This window comes from Planococcus citri, chromosome 5, assembly GCF_950023065.1.
Source record: "Planococcus citri chromosome 5, ihPlaCitr1.1, whole genome shotgun sequence".
In the NCBI taxonomy this organism is placed as follows: domain Eukaryota; kingdom Metazoa; phylum Arthropoda; class Insecta; order Hemiptera; family Pseudococcidae; genus Planococcus; species Planococcus citri.
Window position 1 is genome coordinate 71,660,365 of NC_088681.1, and position 19,648 is coordinate 71,680,012.

General features: G+C 40.7%; 1 protein-coding gene across 2 annotated transcripts; it reads left to right on the forward strand.

Annotated features, from left to right (window-relative positions):
- The first annotated feature begins 85 nt into the window (after positions 1-85).
- LOC135846763 (leucine-rich repeat-containing protein 15) lies at positions 86-18,069 on the forward strand. Of its 2 annotated transcripts, none has more exons than XM_065366036.1 (3): positions 86-706; positions 15,872-16,120; positions 16,640-18,069. In XM_065366036.1, exons 2-3 carry the CDS (start codon positions 15,932-15,934, stop codon positions 17,822-17,824), a joined length of 1,374 nt encoding a protein of 457 aa, XP_065222108.1. In that variant the 5' UTR covers positions 86-706; positions 15,872-15,931; the 3' UTR covers positions 17,825-18,069. The 2 variants fall into 2 exon arrangements, with proteins under 2 accessions (XP_065222108.1, XP_065222109.1); XM_065366037.1 differs by lacking the exon at positions 86-706 and adding an exon at positions 2,146-2,684.
- Positions 18,070-19,648: the final 1,579 nt, after the last annotated feature.

Here is a 19,648-nt window from a genome sequence, read left to right on the forward strand (position 1 = left end):
AAAAATGCTTCCTCAAATCGTCCTTTTATGTTACCTATTTTACATATTACTCGTATATGTATATTGTATATAGTTACTGGAATCAGTAGTCAGTCTTCGTAGTGCTACCTGAAAATGTTGATTTATGTACACTAAAATTGTTCCTAAAAAATTAATTAGAGATTTACGTAGGTACGATGATGTACCTAACCGTCCATGGGATAGGTGAAGGTGTTGGGTATAACGTTATTAACTATTTCCTAAATTAAATAGGACTAATGCGGGTGAGGCAGAGGTATCTACATCTATTGTTTTTGTGGTTGTTTTTTCTTGTGAAATTTCCTCATTGAAATTGGAATAGTGCAATGTGGCGATGGCGAAAATTGGGTAGAGTAGCCGTAGTAGCGCATGTTAACCCTTGTGCATCAATCACATTCAACAGAGCTGAAGCTGAACCAACCGCCATCAACTGTTTAGTACTCCAATTCGCAGTAGTGTAGTGTAATTCCGTCTGCGTGTTGAGGAAGCGCATCGTTATATCCATAGCCATACTCTCGACTCTCGAGCATTACACTTTCGTTTTTTACGTTACGACGAGGTAATTTTCAATTCCAACGTTTTCTTTTCTACCTAAATACCTACGTGTTTCTGCTTACTCTTTTATTAAGTATAAATCGCTATCGCTCGTCTGTGTGTGAGTGTGGTTTTTTTCTAAATTTTTCATCAGGTATTATTATTACTCGTATTGTTATTATTATCTAGTGTACCTAATACCTATTATTATCGCGATCACATCGTACAGACAGCCTAAAAAAAGACTATACGTATTCAAATTCTGTTTTTTTTTTTCGATACATATCTATATATCTCTAAGTATATTATAGGAATTGATATTCAATTATTCAAAAATATAAACGTACCTAGGCACTGTATTAGGTATTTTATATTATTTGTATACGTGAAATCAAAACAATTATCGGATGAGTAACAAGTTGAGTGATACGTAATTATTAGCAAGATATAAGTACGTAAGTAAGCCTACTTTAGTCGCACAAGGGCTCAGATAAAACTCTACCCACCTCCTCCGGCCGTAATATTTTTTCTTAGTTTAGTTGCTTGACTACCTTATACATATTAAGTATACATATATGTAATACGAGTAGGTATGTAGTAATAGCTAATAGATTATCCATCAGTATTTTTTTTTTTACGAATCGTAGGCTCTTAAATTGTTAATAACTGTCGTCGGTGCTTTCTGTCTTACGTGACCTAGGCGCCTAGGCCTAAGTACTTAAAAATCGTTTCCTTTTCTTCTTTCCGGGGTGACGAAGGAAATGAGAGTCACATTGACAATCATGGAAAAAATTCATAAAAATAAGCATAAAATGGCTCAATTGACATAAAAGTTTCTATTTAAAAAATCTTGTGAAAAACTGAAAATAGAGAAAAATTAGTGTGACCAAAAGCTCTCAAATTCCCAGAAAATTACCTAATTTTTTAAAAAAAACTTGCCCAGTTTCAAATTTTCAAAACAACTTTAAAAATGGAAAGTTCTTTTATCCATCCGACCCTTACGTAGTATCAAGAGGTAAACGATTGGACTAAATTCGATAAATTGAATCATTTTGAGCTACTATATGTACTCGTACCTTCAGTGATGAAATCTACTTGATCTATGGATGTTTTGGTATTTGTACGTGAATTTGTGCCTAGCTACCTTACTTACTTTTAGTATTACGAGTAGGCATTTTTATTCGGAGTGTATTTCTTATTTTCATTGCAGAAATCGAATCGCTAAATTTGAATTTGAAAACGTTTAAATCCTTCGTACCAAATTCGCAATATCTAATACAGGATGCCCAGAAATATCGAGTACCCCAAAGAAAGTTTTTCACTAAAAATATACGTGTAGGTTGGCAACGTGAAATAGATGCATATGATGCATATGATTGGCGGAATGTTATCTCTGCAGTCCAACAACCAATCATGTGCTATCATTATTACTCGTGTCGTTCACTGTGACCAACCAAAGTATTTTAGTAGAAAACTTTTTTAGGGGTACTCGATATTTCTGGGCACCCTGTACGAATACCTATTGCTTTACCAACACTACCTATCGAAACAGAATGTTGGATAAAAATATTTGTTAAATTATATTTAGCCGAAATTCAAATGCCCAAAAAAGGAAGAAAGAAGACTCGAGTACAATGGCCGAGCGTGTTGCCGAAGCCGATGTGACTCATCGTTCTTATCGCTCAGATACCCGACGCGACAATGCGACAATGCAACAATGAACAAACCATTTCTTTTGCACAAAACGTACGCGACACCGGTTCACCAGCCCTATTCTTATCGCTTTAAGAATGAAATTTTTAAAAATGTCCTAAACCGAACGTAATAGATAAGAAATTATTCGTTACGTCATCGTCACCTTGATAAGGATCGAGGTTTGTTAAGTAAATTGTGCGAAATAGAAACGGATTTTCACGAATTCCGATCGGGGTATCGGGGGTTGGTTGCAGTATTTTTTCTTTTCATCTTACGCGGTTTATCGATATTTATCTAACGCGAATGCACTCGATCGTTGAGTTTTTAGTCGGGTTCGAGTCTGTTAAGTCGCTTCCGCTTCTTGTCGGTGTAAAAGTATAGCACGACGAGTGATTTGTCTTATGCCATCTGAGAATATAAGTACCTATTACCTACTGGTGAGTGTTTAACTGTTTACTTGTACATATATTTGTACTTACTCGATTTCAGTTACCTGTAATTAATTAAGTTTTCCGTTCGGACGTAATTATAGCATATTTCAAGTTTATCGATTTCAGAATGATGAATATTTATCTGCCTATTGATTACAAGTAATTTCGAACATATTTTCTGAATTTAAAATTTACGATCCGAAATCAAAATTCAAATTACGTATAAATTTACGATCGGTCATTTTACTCGTCAATTCAATCAAATTTGTCGCCTCCCTTAATTTTATCGAACAATAAGGTTACATTCCGCTGTCTTCTTTCAACATCAAAAGCGCTTGATTTTTCTATTTAGAATTTAGTTTGGCATTCGATTGGAAAATTTTCATTAGGACGGTATTCAAATCCATCCACAAATTTAATTTCTATTTCTATCTTATTCTGGTCTCACATTAAATTAGCGGTTGCGATTTTTATTTTGAAATTTCCGAATTCGGTAAAATTGTCTTATTACGATTACGAATTCTTAAAAATTGCTTCAATTCGTTAAACTGCGGTTTCATTCTTCATTCCTTTTTCAGTTCCAAAATTTTTGTTTGTATTTTTCGCACGTTGGATTTATACCTAAATTTAATACCGCATTATAGGTACTTATTTTAAGTTATTTTCTTAACTTTCACTAAATTTTTATGGTGTTTTATCAACGTTCATACTGTACGTACGTATTTTCAAGCGATGTTGATGCCGATTTATTTAGATGTCTAGTTTTTTCTTTGTGTGTGGTTTTTTTTGGCATTTTGAGACATTTTTCGACATTTTGAACAATATTTCCACGTTTTAGTGCTATTTTAACAATATTACACGGGATTTTACATCACTTTACCTACTTGATACATTTTTCTTGAATTTTGAGTAATCATCATCATAGGTATTTCGAGCGATTCCCGCGGTGTTTGATTAATTACACGCTAGTCTAACCAATTTTTCAAAAATTCAGCTAATTTTTCTGATATTTTGAGCCAGCTTTGTTGTAATTGCAAGAATTTTCAATGCCGTACAGTAATTTTTATACGTTTACGTACCTATACCTACACCTACCATTCGAAACAATTTTTACCTCATTTTCGTGAAATTTCTCGCTATTTTTTAAAATTTCAAATCTTCCAAATCATTTTTCCAAAAAAGTGTGCTTTTTTTGAAAAAATTTTTTGGTCACGTCACGATTGTATTCGAAATTTCAGTTAAGAACAAAAGGGTTTTTGACACAGTGAATTCAGGTCCGGTGTGTAAGGTTTCTCAGCGATAGCCTATTTTTGCATCAATTTTGCGCTGAAAATATTTTTTCAAAAATACGCCTTCACCTCGAAATTTTCATCCAGTTTTAATGACTTTTCGAAACTGTGAGGTACATCTCGTCGATAAAACAATTTTTTTCAGCATCTCGAATCGCTTTTGATTTTTTGTAGAGTCTTATCCCCCAATTTTAACAAATTTTTCAGCATCTTTTGCGCAACTTTTCACCAATAACTTTCGTTTCGTAGCCAATAGTGAAGCGTAATGATTTATTGAAATCTCTTCATTTTCAAACGGTTTGTTTGTGCAGCCGCGCAATGCAGCATTTCGAGCGATTTGAATTTTTGCATTATTTTCATCGATTTTTTTGATATTTTAAACGTATGTAAGTACGAGTAATTTTGCAAAATGATAATAATGTATCGACATCTCTTGATTTTTGAACCGTTTTTACAGCAGGTATTTTGAGCGATATTTTCTGAAATTTTACCACAGTTTTGCCATATTATGTTTGATCAATTTTTCGCTCGTTTTACAATTTTTACATCAGATTAAAAAGTTTTACTATCGCGCTTTAATAATTTAAACAAATTTTATGGTATCGCGAACGATATTTTTAAAATTTCAACGCCAGTTTACTTGTAATAATTAGCATAGCCCTATCGATTATCAGTTTTTCACAATGACTCGGCTCCGCTCAAGGCTCGGCCAATTTCTACGTATTTTCAAATTATTTTTCGTTAATTAAACTTCTTTTTTTGTTTTTCATCGTATTCGAACAATTTATGCGAGATTTTCGGGTTATTCATTGTTAAATTAGTCTTGTTTTGAGTTCGGGTCCGAGTGGTTTTTTTTTTGTTTTCTTGTTTTTTCCCCCAGCAATTGAGATTTCTTGTCACGATGCCAACTTTGAAGTTTGATTGCTCTAGGTCTAGACTGCTACAATCATACAAATGTACATGGGAAATCTCTTCGCGGAGTTTCAAAGTTGATTGCGAATTGTATCAAATAGTATGTACATTGTACTATGTACCTATAAAACGAATATTCGTAAAATTTTTTGATTAAAATTGAAGAAATATCGCGGCGTATGATTCGTCTTTTTAATAGGCTCTCAAAATTGCCTGAAAATTGAATAGATAGGGTAATATCTTCTTCTTCATCCCGGCTGTCCGCGGCTGTCTCACGGGAGGTTGTGGAGCCAATAATGGCGATTTTCTTTCTCTCCTAATGTCGCGAGAAACCCGCAAAAAAATCGAGCAAAATTGGGCTGATTTGATGTTTTAGAATGATTCCTTGTACCTAACTACATACCTATAGGTAGATTCTGATAAATCTTTGCTAGATGCTTAATGTTGACGCCATCCCATTTTAAATGATACGCCGTACCGTGTTTAACAACAGAGGTTCTCGTGTTTTCCTTATAAATTATCCTCGGGTATTTACTGATATTGATATTTGAATTTTTTTCTACTCGTACACGATTCGATTCGATTCTAAGAATTAGCAATTATACTCGTGAATAATAATCGAAGAGTCAACTACGTACAAGGGTTTACGACGAGTGGGTAATTGGGTAGTTGGGTATACTACTTAATTGAATTTCGAAACGAAGCATTTTACAAACAATAAACATAACCGAATAGGTAATAATTAATAACGAAGAAAGCAACGCGACGACTGCGGGTAATTTGTTTTTTTTTTCTTCCGAAAGGGATGAAGGTGGCTGACGCGTGCGGAAGTTGAAATTGGCGTTTTTTCGTCGACCGAACGCGTGTATTATGGGTGCTGGGTGTAGGTACTAAATGTAAATACGTACATCTACATACTCGTAATAGGTACCTCTCTACATGTAGGTAGGTATGGAGCTTGCACCGTGCTGGAGTGTGCTGGAGCAGGTTACCTGTGTCCGAGAACGGCGGACGCCGCGCTGGCACGAGTACGAGTATATTATACGTATGTAATGTATACGTACGTGTAGGCTCAATGTGTAGCCATATACTACGTATAACGATATAGCCGCAGCCGCACGCCTCTCCTTAGTAGTGCGCTTTGCGCTTTTTTTTTTTTTTTTGCGCCCCAGCTCGGAATAACGAATGATACGATATGACATAAATATAGTAAAAACGAACAAAAAGGGCGCTTAAAATTAACGCTTAGGCTCGTACATGGGCATAATTATAACCGAACAAGGTGTATCCGAATACGTAATGAAATTATCAACTTTCCCTCTTGTAATTGTATTACACCTGTGATAGTTGTGAGTAGAATTTTGCCAACGTATTAAAATTTCAGCGCCGAAGCCGAAGCCGCAGCCGCAGCCTCTGCCTCTGCCTCAGCCCTACATACGAATAGGTATCTGGTATACTATGTGTTGTGTTATGTGTATTGTGTATGCAGCCTGTTTGGTATCGTGCAGAATATAGTGATGTTGATGTACATACGTACTCGTCTACTCGTACTACCCTTACACTTACCACCGTCACCCGACCAAATAAACAATACTACAGAGCCCGGCGGGGCGAGGCGCGGCGCGGGCGAATAATTCTTATCAAAGGGTGAACGAAAAAGAATTACCCGTGCCTCTGCTTACCCTTACGTAATACGTAACCTTACCTGCGTCCGCGTCAGCGTCAGCGTCAGCGTGTAATCTAACGAGTATCGAGAGAAAAAAACAACGCAACGTGATGCAGGTGCGAGGTGCGAGGTGCGGCTATAACGCGACTCGTGACTCGCGCCTACACTTGCAGTAAGTAAAAGTACGAGTACTTGGCTGAAACACACAATACATTACCTATACGATACGTACATATATAAAAAAGCGAAAAAAAAAATACAGAAAAAACAAGGAGGATTAATACGCGGAGGAGACCGGAGCAAATTATGCATTGAGCTGAAAAAGTTTTGTAATTTGTACTCTGAATTACTCGTACATGACGTGTATTGTGTAATGTGTATAGTAGGTAAATATCGTCGAAATAGTTCCCTTTTGCAGTAAATTTGACCAACTCCCCTCTTCCTAACAGCGGGTGCGGGTGCGGGTAAGATGATCGAATCGGCCGGCCTTTGACGGATTTTCAAACAAAATTTAATAGATAATGTTTTTTCGTTTCATACGTAAGATGCGGTATTACTATACTCGTATGTAGATGAATGAGGTTGGTGCCTTCTTATCATTTTTTGGTGAAATTGTCAACGGGCCAATTTTTACCAAAATTGTCGAACAATCTTGTTCTTGCCAACAACGTCCAAAAAAAAATCATTTTTTCATTTTTTGACGGATCGGACAAGTTTGATTTTTTCATCGTGTAGGTACTTACACTTAGTAAGGTCGCAGAAATATTTAGCAATATTTTAAACGAAAATGGACCAAATTCGAGGATTAGAATGTAAAAAAAACATGAACATTTCTCATTTTCAGATTTCTTATCGTACAAATATTGAAAACTGAGAGGGGGGAGCTTTCCTGGAACGACAATATTTTTTGCGCGAGTAAGTATAGGTATAAATTAGAGCTCTCCTTTCTAATCGAAGGTTAGTCATGAGTGGACTCGACTGATGACTGAGGAAGGTGTTGGGTCTAGAAAGTTCACAACTCGAGAATCGAGATACTTCAATTTTCTCAGATTTTGTAAAATTGGGAGGCTCACCTGCACCCTTCAGCGAGTCGGAAGCGGGAAAAAAACGGGGAAAAAATGTTCATCATAATACGAGTACCTACTCTATAGGTAAATAAGGTACAGCCACCCTGCGACCTACGTAGTTACTCGTACTCGTATTTAGTTTCCGCGAAAATCGAATCTCCCGAATACGAATTCGCACGTGGTGAAATGGATTGGGTGATGGAGACGAAACGGGAGGTGATTTTATTACGTTATTAGGTATCGAAATTTCATTAGATCGCGAGTTTACCGACAGCGAGAACGACATAACTTTGATTAATTAGGCGAATACGAAAATTATTTGGTTATCATTAGCCCGTGCCCGTGCCAGATTACTCGTAGTTATTTACGCCTTCACCCACGTACCTACTGCAGGTATTATAGGTATAGGTACATATTATTACGACTAGTATTTGTTATTTTTTTCCAACTCGTATTTTACTATTTTTTTTAAATGTTTGTTTTTAAGGCGGGGAAGTTTGTTCACATTAACTAGGTAGTATGTATATTGTATATGTAGGTATGTATTAGTAACTCGTATTTAATTAACCGCATAGCTATCGTCCAACTTCGGTATTAATTCGTCGCGTCGCGTTGCTCATCGTATCGTTAAATGGTATGTTTTTCAAATTCTCGCTCGTCAAACAAAAATCTTTTTTCCAAATTCGTATCTTTACTTCGAATACCTATTATTGAATTTTCAGCATTCAAAATTTTCAATTCAACTCGAGTCGCCGAAAAAAATTGCTTTAATTACTCGCCCACGACTTCCTAGGAAAGGTCGGAAAAGCGGATTGTTTGTGGCGGGGGGGGGGGGAGTAGCTATGTTTTTAGGGAAATAAAAGAAGCCCGTTTTTAGCACTCGCATAGCTTCATTTGCGGAATCTTTTAGGTTACGATCTTGGAAATGTAGGACGAATTTTTTAACGTAGGCGCAATGAATAGGAAAGCTTCAAAGCTGGTAGATGCAATACGAATACGAATACGAATACGAATTCGATTGCAGATTGTATTTGTAAATACCTGTACAGTACGCGTATGTCGTATACGAGTATTATAAGTGCTTAGTAGATGTGGATAGCCTAGGCGAATTACACGGTACCTAGTACCTAGTACCTACTGAGGCAGTGGCACTATGCCACATGCCATACGCCATACGCCATACGCCATACGCCACACTAACGACCAACTCTCGAGAGAGTAAATCACCCGTACTGTGCAGCGTGCGGTCGAATGAAAGATGTACAGCGATAACGCATAAAATGCCATGCCATGCCATGCCACCAGTACCACCGCCAACCGAAACCATCGCACATCGCACATCGTACATCGTACGCAAATACGAGTAACTGTATTATCCAGCTTCGCAAATTTTTACCCTTTGGTGTTTACTGTTTACGCGTAGTTGGTATTCGGGTTCGGGTTCTCGATACAGGATACAGTGGATACACAGTACTCCTTCAAGACTTGAAATGCTAGCCTTGTAACAAATTAACCATCCAAAAACACAGCCTGCACCTACACCTACTTATCGAGGTACTCGCCGAAAGTACATACGCCTACTACCTGTACCTATGCTATTAGGCAGATACATATTAGTATGTGATGTACTAATACGAGTACTCGTATACACAATAGGCAGATGCCTGCTTAGTGCTTACGAGTACATGGAGAAGAGGGACCTAATAAAAGCGACCAGATCTGAATAAAATCGGATCACATTCGTGTTCAGTATGTCTATGTACCTTTCATAATTTCGATAATTTTCTCCATCGTGCCCCAAACTAGGGTGGCGTACCCAACGCCAACACCGACGCCCATACCCCCATGCCCCCCGTCGCATTGTGATAATTCACTTTGAAAACACGACATCAAAACTGTTCCAAGTCAACGCGATGCAATTTGGTGCTGTTTTGCCTTCAAATCTCTATTATAGGCACGCGAATCGTAATGTTGTAAAAATGTTAATAGAATTGCATAACTGGTTTGCCGTAAATACGCGACTTCATTTTTCCCTAGGTATGGTACGTATTATGCAAAATATTCGTTGTTCTCAAACTTCTCCGCCGAAGTCCATGCATGTCTCGTCTCCTTTGGAGGGGAGGGAGAGGGAGAGATAACTTTTTAAATTACTTACTCGGATAATATTAATAAAATGCTCGATACAAACGTTGTGCACTCTCGATAAAGACAAACATTTTCGTAGGAATTCGTATAGAGGAGCAAAAATATGAAATGATTAGCCCTATTCCGCGAGGTAACTGGGAGGGGGAGTTTTGACTAAATCTGAAAAAAAAATAGACGAGTTTGTTAGTTTTTTCGGGATGCCGAGTCCGAATATCAACTTGATTTTTTGATTTAACCCTTCCAACTCCAACCACTACTACGAGTAGACGAGACGCCCAAATTGGGTTTTGAAAATCCGAAAAGGTTTTTTGGGCCGTTCTGTCCGAATATCTAGATGAATGGGTTTTTGGGGGGGGGGGGAGAAGGCACGCAGTCCTCTCCCCCCCCCCCCAATAAAATGTCAAGAATATCAAAAAATTACCGTAAACTGAAAAAGATGAAAAAATTTGGGTGAATTTTTCAGACAGGCAAAAAAGCATAAACTCGACATTTTATTTGGCAATTATTAAGTACGACCGTTCGAATATTTCATCAAAAAACTTATTTCCCGAGAACTTTTATAAAAAAATACCTACATATTACGTACAACTTTTTGCCAACTCGCCAAAAATTTACCCTCTTTTGACAACAATTTTTACAAAAAACGAGAATTTTTTCAACTATTTGGCAAAAGGAGAATTTTTTGGGCAATTTTGAAAAGAACTCGACTGTGTGACAATTTTGGCAAAAAGTCGCCTTTTTTGACTATTATTCCAAAAATTGACGCATTTTGACTCGGGCAAATTTGGCAAAAGAAAAATTGCAATATAAATAAAAAAACAGAACCTTACAAGTACGTAAGTTTGGCGAGAAACGAAACTTTTGTTTGGCAATTTTGGAACAATTTAAACAGATGAGACGGAAATGGAATTCTTTTTGGTTGTTTGTCGCGGGGGGAGTGGGTGGGGGGGAGGGAGGAGAGAGGCAAAAAACAAGCGATAAAAAAAGGTCTGTTTGGATACAGGGTGCCTAGAAATATCGTGAACCCCGAAGAAAGTTTTTTTTTTTTAAATTAAAAATAGGTATCTATAGGTTGGCAACGTGAACGGTTAAATAGATGCGTATGATTGGTGGAATGTTATCACCTCAGTCCGACAACCAATCATGCGCTATCATTATTACGCGTACTCGTATCATTCACTGTGACCAACCAAAGTATTTTAGTAGAAAACTTTTTTAGGGGTACTCGATATTTCTGGGCACCCTGCGTATGTATTTTGAATTCAAGCCCGCCAACCCCCACTACGGTATCCTAATTGGAAAAAAATGACGGATACCGCGCCGCGTGACACGTACTCGTACTCGTACTCGTACTCGTACTCGTACAGGTAATGTGTTGTTAGTTTTTGAATACGCGACCGTGTGTGGAATTTTTTTGGTTTAAGATTTGAAAAACCTGTTCTAAAAACAATCCTGAATCCTCAGTTGTCATTTATTCTGATTTTCAATGTTTTCGCTTTAAGCAGTCCAGTCTCGTTAGTCGTTATGGGCTGTATCGTACTCGTATTTAAACGGACCCGAACCGGATTATTTAGGTGCCAGGTGCCAGGTGCCTGTGCTTTCGTATGTTGTAATGTTGTGCGAGTACTCGTCGTCGTTACTCCTACTCGTTTATCGCCTACTGAATTATGTTTTTGTTATTTTGGTGAGTGGTAAAGTGTGCGAGTTGTGCAGTTTTTACGAGTAGGTAGAACGCGGGGTAGGTAGAGGTACGCGGTAGCCTTTTATTTTCAAAAAGCTAGGCGGTTACCTTTCCATCATTTACGCGTACACGGCACACGGCACACGGCCAGTCGGCCACGCAACCGAGCCTTTTTCCAGTCGCTTATTTTTCGTTGTTGCGTTGTTGCTTCGACGCGAACGGGCAAAAGATTAAGTAGGCTACAATATATTTTCTAATCGAGGCTTTTAGCGATGTAAAATGTAAATCACTCGATTAAGCCCCCTCTGGCTCTGCTCTCCGGTTCTGTAGGTGAATGCAATTCAACCGCATCTAATTGCCGATTACGGTAGTAGGACTAGTAGGTAGTGTAGAAGCGCAGTTGCGGGTCGTATCTTGAAAATGCTATCGCTATCATTCTTGCATCAAGTACGAGTACGAGTGAATAGATATACCTAATGAATATAACACGTACCACGTAGGACATAGGCTGGCTATTTATCTACATATCTAGCGTATCTGCTGCTGCTGCTGCTGCTGTCTATAAAGTTGAACCTATGGCGTACGGTACTTCACAGTTGACACGCTCGTAAGTCGTAATAAATGGAGAAATTTTGTCAAAAGTCGAATTTATAGACACTTACGTTCAACTATCAGCTATCACCTTTGGGAGAACATGGCATCGGTATCACATCCCACTGTAAGTACATATGTACCCCATCAAACGTCCGAAACTAACTTTTATACTTTTCTGCTTATCGTCCTTAGGTATGCCTAACCTACAGCTACACGTATACACACACACGCGTAGCTGCCTGCCTATCCGACTCCCCGCCGCGCCCGCGCCCGCGCTCGCGCCCCACGAAAACGACTCAGCGTCTCAGCCTCTCTCGCCGCTTACGGCTTACGAGTATATTACTCTCGTCTTTGAAAGCGCGTCGCCATTAAACCACACAGTACACGACGTACGTAAATTTAGTCGAAAAAATGATGCGAAAATGATAAGTTGTTAATTTTGACGAGCTAACTCTTTGAAATACTCGTACGGTACGTAGATAAGCCCTAAACGGCCTAAACGAATTTTGTACCTCGAAAATGTTGTTTCTACAGTAGGTATGTAATTAATATTGTATGTATCTTCGAGATTGATACTCGCACTCGTATTGGAGAAACTACTAAACGGAAGGTAGCTTCGTTTGGTGGCTATTGGCTATTGGCTATTGGCTATTCGCCATTCGGAGAGGAGAGTTTGGAAATTTCCCGAAAGTTTGCATTTTTTGAGACTCCGAAAATTTTCGAAATTCATTCACGCGTTTACGCAGCAACGTGGTAATTGGGTAATTCGAAAATTCGAAAAATTGGAAACATTAACGAATACGATTGTTCCTAGTACGAGAGTTGGATTGTTGAAAAAACGCAGTGCTCGACCCTGCCAGTAGCCCCTCAAAACTAACGTAGGGGGTGCAAATTTCCAACTCACGGTCTACGAGTAGAAAAGTAGAACCACTAGTTGAAATGTACCTATAAAGTAGAACCTTGGTAACAATACGAGTAGTCGAGTACGAGTATCTATGTAAGCGAGTACAACTTACAAGTAGATACGAAGTCGCCGCCCAAGTTCATTCCACGCGAATGAGTTGTAAAGTACCGCGTACCTCACGCGCAGTCATCTTCTTAGGAGCCGCGCCGCGCGCCGGTACGCGGTGTTAATAAATTTGCATACCCTTCGGTATTTACGGCGCGGCGCGGCGCGGCGTACATCGTACATCTCGATTTGTTCGCGAAACGTTGAAAAATCAAATTGCGATTCGTTTTCGGACAGATTATCGGTATAGAGCGCTTCAACGTACCTAGGTACACATACGTACTCGTATGTATGTACTTGTATTCGGAGTTTTAAAAATACAATTTCACAATTTTGCAAATGACGTTCTCAAAAAAGCCCATTTTAATTTTCTGGAAATTTCAAAAAGATTCGGCGGAATAAAGAATTTTATATTTCCAACTCTGTATACTGATACAGGCTTTTTTTGCACTCGAAAACAAACAGCTAAGTGGTTGTAGCAGGTAAACCACGTAGATATGCCGTATTATAACGAGTAGGTACGTTACTTACTTAGCTACGATGGGTATAGTAGTTGTTCGAGCTGCGGTGTGAGTGTGACGCTGACGAGGCGTGGCGAGACGATATTTTATAAGCATTTTAAACATTTGTTGAAAAGGTGAACCCACCCCACCCACCCCACCCACCCCACCTCCTCATCGTGTCTGCGTGCATGTAACCTATCCAACTATCTCTATTATACCAACCTACCCAGTACCCACCACCCACCACCTTCCTACGAGTATGTACGAGTATGTAGATGTACTATGTAGCGTAGCCTACGTTCACGTATATCGTAGTCGCTTTCGTCGTCTTACTCGTATTGCAACGTTTGTTGACAGTTTATGAAGAAATTTAATTTTCTAAACACCCTTACACCCTTACACCCTTAGTAGACTGGATGGAGCTAGGACAAGGGTGACCGCGCAAAAAGGCGCGAGAAATGAAAGTAGAAAATGGGACGACGACGACGAGGCATTACGAAGAGGAGAGTCCGAATGAGCGAAGCTAAACGAATAAAAATAGCGTAGGTATAGGTTAACGCGTAAGTACACTCGTGCCGTGTGCCAGAGGAGAGGAGAGGAGTCAAGACCAAGAGTGAGTGCCACCACGAGCTGAAAATGTACGTACGTAGACGTACGAAATAGGTAAGTGCTTGGAAATGCAAAATTTCACCGTACACATAACACATACGAGTATACACAATGGGTACTTTTAGTAAACGAGCGTGGTTATATTTTTAAGACGGGCTCGCCATCGCCACCGTGCGCGTGTGTGCGAAGCACACCAACAAATACTCGCCTCGCCTACTCCAACTGCAAACTATGTAAGTATATACGAGTACCGTAGCAGAAGGTACTTATTTTAGACATTTACCAGGGGATTACTTCTTTTTATTGTTTCCTATGTCTTTCAACTCGAGTTTTCCGTCCTCTTTTATATATCAAACGAACAACGTAAATTTATGGCAGGTAAATGGTGTTTCATTTGGGCTTTTTATTTTGTGTCAACGCGTACGCGACTACCCGAGTAAAAATGAAAAATAAAATACTGTAGGTACCTAGCTAGGTGGTAAGGTGTACGGTGTGCGGTGTACACGTGATAAAGCGCTACTCGTATTACTCGTACCTACGTCAAATGTATCGAAATTACTACGCCACCCCATTCACTCGTCTGCCTAAGTAGCGTATCTGTTATGCAAACGTTTAAATATATACTTGATACGTATACACTAAAAGCGTAAACGTCACACTTTCGCTATACAAGTACGTTTGTTTTTTTGCCCCGCTCACCCCATTCACTCGTTGACTGTAATTTAGATATTTAGCAGTTATATTATATGTAGGTAGATGCCATAATGCGGTGTTATCGAAAGTAACACACTTGTAGATACTTGTATTGGGTGCACAAGCGACAGCATAGTAAGTTACTCGTTTGAAAAATGAAAATCGACAAATGACGGGCGATTACGAGTAAATCGAATTCTCGTATGTAAATTCGTATTATTTACGAATACTTACTAGGTGTATGTTCGCTCACCTTCGCAGCCGCGCCGCGCCGGTACCTACCAAAAATAGGCTTTTAAAAACTACGAAAATATTCTGTACGATTCCTGAAATTTGTAAAATTGTGTGAAAATTTGAGAATTATCCCGCGGAGTTCTCGTCAATGACTATAAATCCTAATTTTTACCCTCGCAAGGATTTCCACTCGAAAATGAAAATTTTTAATAGGTAATATTTCCGCCGACTTTGATTTTTATCAAATTTTATATGAATTTTTGAGCAACTCTATAACTATTCGTACAAAGAAACCGCAGCATTGTTTGTGGAATCGAATATTTCTGGGGGGGGGGGGGTGAGGAGGGCGGTAGAGAAATTCCATACAACTTGCGGGAGAACAAAAATAATTAGGCCGGGCTCGGGCGAAGTTTTTTCTCGAAGAGTAGGGCTATTCGGAAGGATTCTGACGCGGAAATGAGAAATGTTCTGATCAATCGCGTTGTTTTTTTGCACTGGAGGAAACTTCCCGGTACGATTTGAATTAAAGTTTTACTCGTAAGTTGTAGAGCTAAAATTAGTAAAGATTTCGGATATCTGTTCCGACCTGATCGGTGATCAGATCCAACTCGTAGCTCGTATGGGAGACCTGTGGGAGTGGGGGGGGGGGGAATGGCAAAAATAGACTACGGGATAGGATGGCTGTCTGTGATCGCTGGTAACTTACTCGTATACGAGAATTAATGCGAGTTTTCGTCGAATGAGAAACCTAACTGCCTATATTGTAGATGTACACGTTTGATTGGTTGTAGGTGAGACGCTATTCTAGGAGCTAGGAGCTAGTTGCGCTCAAACTGTCCTCCACCTCCATCATGGTTTTCATCGTCAAAATGAGTCTATTGGTATGGAACATTTGGACTGGCGGTGTGGTCGCTACCATGGCTGTACATAGCACTAGTAGCGGAACCGGCAGTGGCAGCAGTAGCGAGGGCAGCGGAAGCGCGACCAACGCTATGAATTGGAAATGCCCGATGGAATGCGTCTGCCTTTCTCATTCGCAGGTAGGCTTTGCGTTTGCTTACAACACAACACGACACGACACGAAATTAGGTATTATCGGAGGCGTGCCGAAAACAGCGATATCTCACCGCTCACCGCAGAAAAATGTTGGCGAAAAATTGCAAATACGTATTTGGGATAAATTAGGTGAATTAGAAAAAGTTGGAAAGAATTTCGTCACGCCTCTGAGTAGTGAGTATTAGGTACCTAATACCTATATGTGATACTATGCATGATAGGAACCAGTAAGTTTGTTCGGTACATTTTGGTAGCAGAGCTCGAACCGGGACCGAGTAGTACACTACAATGTACATACATATCAATCAGCGGCTGAAGCGAACACCGAATACCACTCGGTATATCGGCCGGTTCGATGAAGACGATACCTATTACCTACCCATTACCGGTTTTACCGCGAGTAGGTAACGTACTCCAAGTCGTGCCGTTTCGAGCTCTGATTGATTGGTATTGGTACATCTACGTTGGTACATTGGGTTTGGTTTGTTGGTGGTATAATATAGGCTCTGTGCAACAACGGCGACCTGAACAGCATCATTTACCGACTGCCGTGGTCGGTGGAGCATTTGTCGTTGACCAAGAGCCACATCGCGTACGTAAAGAGCCAGTCTTTCGCCGAGCTGAAGCAGCTGAGCAAGCTGTCGCTGGACGGCAACAACATCACGCGCATACAGCAGTTCGCCTTCAAAGGGCTGCGTAAGCTGCAGGAACTCTCCATACAGCATACGTCGCTGGACAAGCTGGAGAAGTTCGTGTTCAGCGGGCTGCAGAACGTGACGGCCATTCTGCTGGCGCACAACAAGATCGCCTCCATCCAAGAGTACGCGTTCGCCGGCACGTCGCACGTACGACTGGTGCTGCTGGCGCACAATCCGCTGCACGTGGTCGAGTCGAACGCGTTTTCGGGGCTGCGCAACGTCGAGCACCTGATACTGCCGTCCGGCATCCGGGTCATCGAGCCGGACGCGTTTCGCGGACTCGACTCGGTCGGCCTGGTCAAGCTCGCCTTCATGGACCTGCTCGAGTTGGAGGCGTTCGCGTTTCGCGGCCTCAACCACGTGCACGTGCTGGCCGTGCAGCAGTCCGACCTGGGCACGATACGGGCGCGCGCCTTCCAAGGCCTCACCAACGTCGGCACCCTCAACCTCATCAACAACAAGATCGACTACGTCGAAGAGCTGGCCATCCGGCGCGAGAATCGCGTCAAAATCGTACGCCTGGTCGGCAACCACGTGCTCAGGCTGCCCGCCTCGGCCGACGCCATCCGCGTGCACGCGTCCGACAATTTCACCGTCGTCGGCAACCATTTCCCGTGCGACTGCGCCAGCCGGCCATTCCTCTTCGACAGCGTGCTGGCCGACCGCACCAGCTACAACTTTTCCCTCAAAAACTACTGCATCTCGCCGCTCAAGCTCAACGGCAAGTCCATCAACGAGATGAGACACCAGCGCCACTTGGCCGCCTGCCCCGGCGGCGGTGCCGGCGCGAACGCCGCCTCCGATCACGCTCATTCCGGCCGTTCCGGCTCCGGCTCCGGCTTCGGCTCCGGCGACGCCGACTCGGATTCGTGGAATTTGGCTGCCGAGTCGCCCGTTCGACAGCATTTCGCCGTCATCACGCGTTTCCTCTACTACGCTTGGTTTTTCTCCTTTCATCGCGCTTGGGCCAGCGCCGCGCTTCGTTTTTGAATTTTTCACCTTCTCCTCACTTCCTCCTCCTCCTCCTCCTCCTCTCCTTACCTTTTCCTCTGTCTCCTCCGGTTCGGCATTCTTCTTCTTCTTCGACCCTTCTTTCTTATCCTCCTCCTCCTCATCATCATCATTCGACTCTTCCTACTTCGTCTTATCGTAATCGGTGTTCTCGTTCATGTTTGTCCTGTTGTTATTAACCGTAACGTTGTTGTAAATTGTAATAAATTTTTTTCAAATAACTATCTATTATATGGTATAGCCTATTACGAAAATAAGGAGCAAAGTATTTTTGCACATTAAAAATGCCAAATGTACAAAATTAACTTGTTGGAAAAAAATACCCATACGTATTCATTTCTCGAGATACTTAAGTACGTATACTTTTGTTGGTTTTTCTTTTTAAAAATCAAATTTATTCTTCCAAGTTGGAATTTTTAAAAAAAAGAACCTCGTTCAAATTCTAAAATTATGAAACCAAAAAAAAAAAGAAGTAAACTGCGCACATAAAAAAACAAAAACAAAGCTCTTTCGCCTATTAAAATGCGAATTTTTGAAAGCGAGACGTGTGGGTGCCGTCCTAATTGTTTGTTCATTTTTCGTTTAATTTGGCAAACTTGGTATTTTTTTCTAATATCTGTCGGTAAATTTTCGCGTACATCCCCTGCCCCAAACAACACCTTTAATTTCGCGCCTCCGCTCGTTTGGTTGCAAATCAAACTCGAACACCCCCAACACCGCTACACCTGCAATCAAACACAACGCTTCCATTGTCAACGATTCGATGTGCGAATAGCCGATAGCCGATAGCCGATATAGCGATAAAAATGAGATAAGAAACCCTTTTGCCGTTTACGAAATTCTACATTTGTGCATTATCATTGTATAAAAATGTTGGTCCTGCCCCTGCCGTAGGTATGCGTCATACGAGGCACATTAGTCATTCGCCTTATAGTCGTTATAGTCTTGGTAGTGCTAGTGATTCGTTATCGTTATCGTTATGGTACCTGGCGAGTGGCGAGTGACTTGAAATTTTTTTTTGAAAACCTGTTCGGCGAATAGTTTTTGAATTTCGACTGCCCCGAGACCGAGTCGAGTCGAGTCGCGTCGCGTTGTGTTGTCGGAGATGGAGCATTTTAAGAGGTTCGCTTAACAAACAACCCGTTGTGTCAAAATTTACAAGCAAACAATAATGTAACTTGTTTTTGAAAAAGAAATCGTTTAAAATCATAAAAGTAGTTACGCGTTTCAACTGGATTTGTTCGAAAAACATTCGCAGTCGCGACATTTTTACAGGAAAAATAATTTCCGTTGATTTTTCGCATTTTCTGTACCAAAAACAAGTTTTCACCGCCAAATGTGATTGGAACGTGTGCGGCCGCGGCCGCGGCACTGGGTTCGTTATTTGCGAAAGCTGCCGAATGTCTATCGAGTAAGTAACATTTATCTGCTAGTAGTTGTAGCGGTAGCGGTAGCGGTAGTTGATAATACGTACATAAGCAGATGTAGACTTAGACGTGGACGTGGACGAATAATTGCTTAAATCGATTAAGGTCACGTTTGACTTTGGTCGTCGGGGATATGACAGCGACCAACGTTCGGTTTGCTTCTCGTTCTCGTACTCGTAGAATTACCTTAGTAAGATGATCACTCTGGTCTAGTCTGTACTCTTATCTTGTAAGCTGTAGGCAATTCAGCAATTCAGCATTTACTTATCGAGATTTTACTACACTTGACGCATTGTATCGGTGCTAGGGATATGCAATGACAGTGTTGCACGAGGTGTCCCTTTCCGAAAATGTACGTAGTTCTGCCCAAGTTGAA

What these genes read in the sequence shown, in the direction of transcription:
- LOC135846763 (XM_065366036.1), top strand. Translation starts at nt 15,932, where the DNA reads ATGGTTTTCATCGTCAAAATGAGTCTATTGGTATGGAACATTTGGACT. An exon ending in TCTGCCTTTCTCATTCGCAG is followed by an intron (nt 16,121 to 16,639) that starts GTAGGCTTTGCG and finishes GGTATAATATAG; the next exon opens with GCTCTGTGCAACAACGGCGA.